At 46.4% G+C, this 3,180-nt stretch overlaps 1 protein-coding gene across 1 annotated transcript; it reads right to left on the bottom strand.

Moving 5' to 3' along the window:
- Positions 1-21: 21 nt before the first annotated feature.
- Positions 22-2,661, bottom strand: LOC105566453 (the record flags this gene model as incomplete). Its single annotated transcript, XM_012020470.1, has 1 exon — positions 22-2,661. A coding segment is annotated over exon 1 (2,640 nt), but the record flags the coding sequence as incomplete, so codon positions are not given.
- Between the last annotated feature and the right edge of the window lie 519 nt (positions 2,662-3,180).

Genomic DNA, 3,180 nt, shown 5'->3' with positions numbered 1-3,180 from the left:
AGCATAATCTACACCCGTTACCTCGAATGCAGCGGCGTCTCTAACTCTATTCTCTGGCAAAATCGCAGACTGGGATTCCATTCTCTTTGCGCTGTATCTGCGACATGTGACGCACTTGCGAATTACCGAACGTACTGCTTTGCGGCTTTGAAGAATCCAAAACTTTTCTCGTAGGTTGTTCATAGTGGTGCTTATGTCCGCATGATTCAGTTTCACATGCGTGTAACGAATAATCTTCTCTGTCAGTAAGTGCTTTGGATCAAGAATTATTGGATACTTAAAATTGAAATTGTCTTGCCGATTAGAAATCACTGTTCGTGAGCGTAAAAGTCCTTTATCCTCGAAGACGTCCAGTTCTAGTAATCGCGGATCTTTGGCTCCTTTGAACGATTCTTTCTGTGCCAATCGACACAAAAGCAATTCAGCCGAAATCACTTCTTTCGCAGTTATCTCTTCATCCTTGATCGTGTGTGTCTTCTTGCAATTTGTGATGAACCTTGACATCCATGCCATCAGACGTAAAACTTTGGAATACGATGAAAATCTTTGTAAATACCATGGAACACCTTGTGCTGTAGAGTCCTTCGTAATGTTACTCATAACTATATTCCCCCCAACCACAGAAAATGTCTCTTCTTTAATTTTTGACTGTGTTGGAGTTTTACGAAGTTCTTCATTAATTAGAGCTTCATCGGCTTCTTCTTCTTCTGCTGGCCATTCTTCGGGTGGTGACTTTAGCCATGCTGGGCCCTCCCACCATCTAGACTCCAAAAGCTTCCTCGCATTACAGCCTCTGGAGGGCAAGTCTGCCGGATTTAGGGCTCCAGGCACATATCTCCAGGACTTTGGATTAGTAAGCTTCCTTATTTCCTGGACTCGATTCCATACGAATACCGCCCATTGCTTCTCTTGACGTATCCAGGACAAGACGGTCGTTGAATCGCTCCAGAAATATCTCTTAATATGTTTATAATTCATTGCTTTGTCGAAGGAGTGCATCATCCTTGCTCCGATTGAAGCAGCCAGTAACTCGAGACGGAGTATCGTTTTCTTTCCTTGCGGTGCTACCCTTGACTTTGCTTCAACTAGATGCACCTTGACTTCAGCTCTGGATCGCACTCTGATAAACAGAGCGGCGGCGTAGGCATCCTTGCTTGCATCTACAAAAATATGGAAGGATATAGAATCCTCATCCCGCTGCTCACCAAAAATCCAGCGAGGGATCTTCATGACTCGAAGTAAATTTAACTGCTGCATCCATTCTAGAAATTTACTTCTGTTCTCTGCATCAATCTCAGTGTCCCAGTCGAGATGTTGACTCCAGAATTGACGTAACATCAGTTTCGGTATCAGCTGCACAGGGCATATGAAACCTAGGGGATCAAATACTCTCTGCACCGATGAGAGTACGACTCTTTTAGTTATCTTCTCCGGTACGTCTAAATAAGCTCCTGATAAAGCCAGAGTGTCTGTCTTCGTATCCCATAAAATACCGAGTACCGTAGTCTGACTATCTGACTCTTCCATGCCGGTATATCGCCATTTTCTTAAATTGAATTTAGCTTCGCTCATCAAAGAAGTGGCTTCATCTTTGAAAGTCTGGAAGTCGGCGTAAGAATCAACGCTGGTGACACAGTCGTCTACATAGAATGATTTGGCTAATTTCTCACAAACTGATTTTCTGTATGAGGTGGCCAATTCTAGGTTTCGTCGAAGATGTAGCCCAATAGTAGCTCCTAATAAAAAAGGGCTGCTCGATACCCCGAAGACCACTCTACAATGCCTGTAAATTTTAATTTTCTCCGAGGTATCCCACCACAAGAATCGTAGAAAATCTCTGTCCGATGGTGCGATACTTATCTGTAAGAAGGCTTTTGCTATGTCCGCTGATACTCCTATCTTCTTTTCCCTGAATCGATGCAACATGGCCGGAATGAGTTCAATGAGGTTGGGGCCTGTTTTCAGACATTGGTTCAACGAGGGTGAATCTTTCATCTTGACTGAAGCATCAAATACTGGACGTATTACCGTTGTACTTCCTTCTTTAACAACGTGTCTATGGGGGAGATAGAATCCTTTATTGTCAATTTCTTCAAGTGGCACTTCTTCTATAATGCCTTCGGAAAGCCAATCGTTGAAAACTCCGTCATAATCTTCGTACCAATCTTCCTGTCGCAGCTTTTTTGTAACAGATATTAACCTCTTTTCCGCTACATCTCTGTTAACTGGGAGTGACGGATGCTTTTCCTTCCAGGGCAATAGAACCTCGTAACGTCCTTCTTCATTGATTCCAGTCGTATCTTGAAATAATGTCTTTACATCTGCTAGATGTGCCTCCTTGGTTTTAATCTCTAAAGGATCTGCGATCCCCAAGATATCCAGCTTCCACAAATTTGATACACTTGCCTCCTGCGATAGCATGGATACGACCATAAGAGCAGCATCTTCTCGTGTGTCGACCAGATTTTTTCCCAGGAGGGTCCACCCGAGTTTCGTCTGTATGGCTGTAGCACCGTCATCCAGCTGGACTACTTTTCCCGTGAATAATTTTCCTGCAACATCAGCTCCTATTAATAACGTAATAGGTTCTTTACCTTCTGCTGTGTCGTATAGTTGCACATTATTCTTCTCGAGCGCATCTGCCCACGGCTTATAGTTCATCTTCGGTGTATCGTGACATTCCGCGTTTCCGCGTCTTTGCGCGTATTTTCCGCGTCTTTTCCGCATCCCCGCGCGTTTTTTCCGCATTTCCGCATCCCCGCGCGTTTTTTTCGCATTTCCGCATCCCCGCGCGTTTTTTCCGCATTTCCGCATCCCCGCGCGTCTTTTCCGCATTTTCGCATCCCCGCGCGTCTTTTCCGCGTTTCTGCGTCCCCGCGCGTCTTTTCCGCGTTTCCGCGTCCCCGCGCGTCTTTTCCGCATTTCCGCATCCCCGCGCGTCTTTTCCGCGTTTCCGCGTCCCCGCGCGTCTTTTCTGCGTTTCCGCGTCCCCGCGCGTCTTTTCCGCATTTCCGCATCCCCGCGCGTCTTTTCCGCGTTTCCGCAGCTCCGCGCGTCTCTTCCGCGTTTCCGCGTCTCCGCACGTCTTTTCCGCGTTTCCGCGTTTCTGCGCGTATTTTCCGCATTTCCGCATCCCCGCGCGTCTTTTCCGCATGTCCGCGCGTCTTTTCCGCGTTTTCG

Source organism: Vollenhovia emeryi, unplaced genomic scaffold (assembly GCF_000949405.1).
Source record: "Vollenhovia emeryi isolate VEMERY1.0 unplaced genomic scaffold, V.emery_V1.0 DF943216.1, whole genome shotgun sequence".
NCBI lineage: Eukaryota > Metazoa > Arthropoda > Insecta > Hymenoptera > Formicidae > Vollenhovia > Vollenhovia emeryi.
Note: the sequence above shows the minus strand (reverse complement) of the source record. Positions and strands in the feature narration are given on the sequence as shown.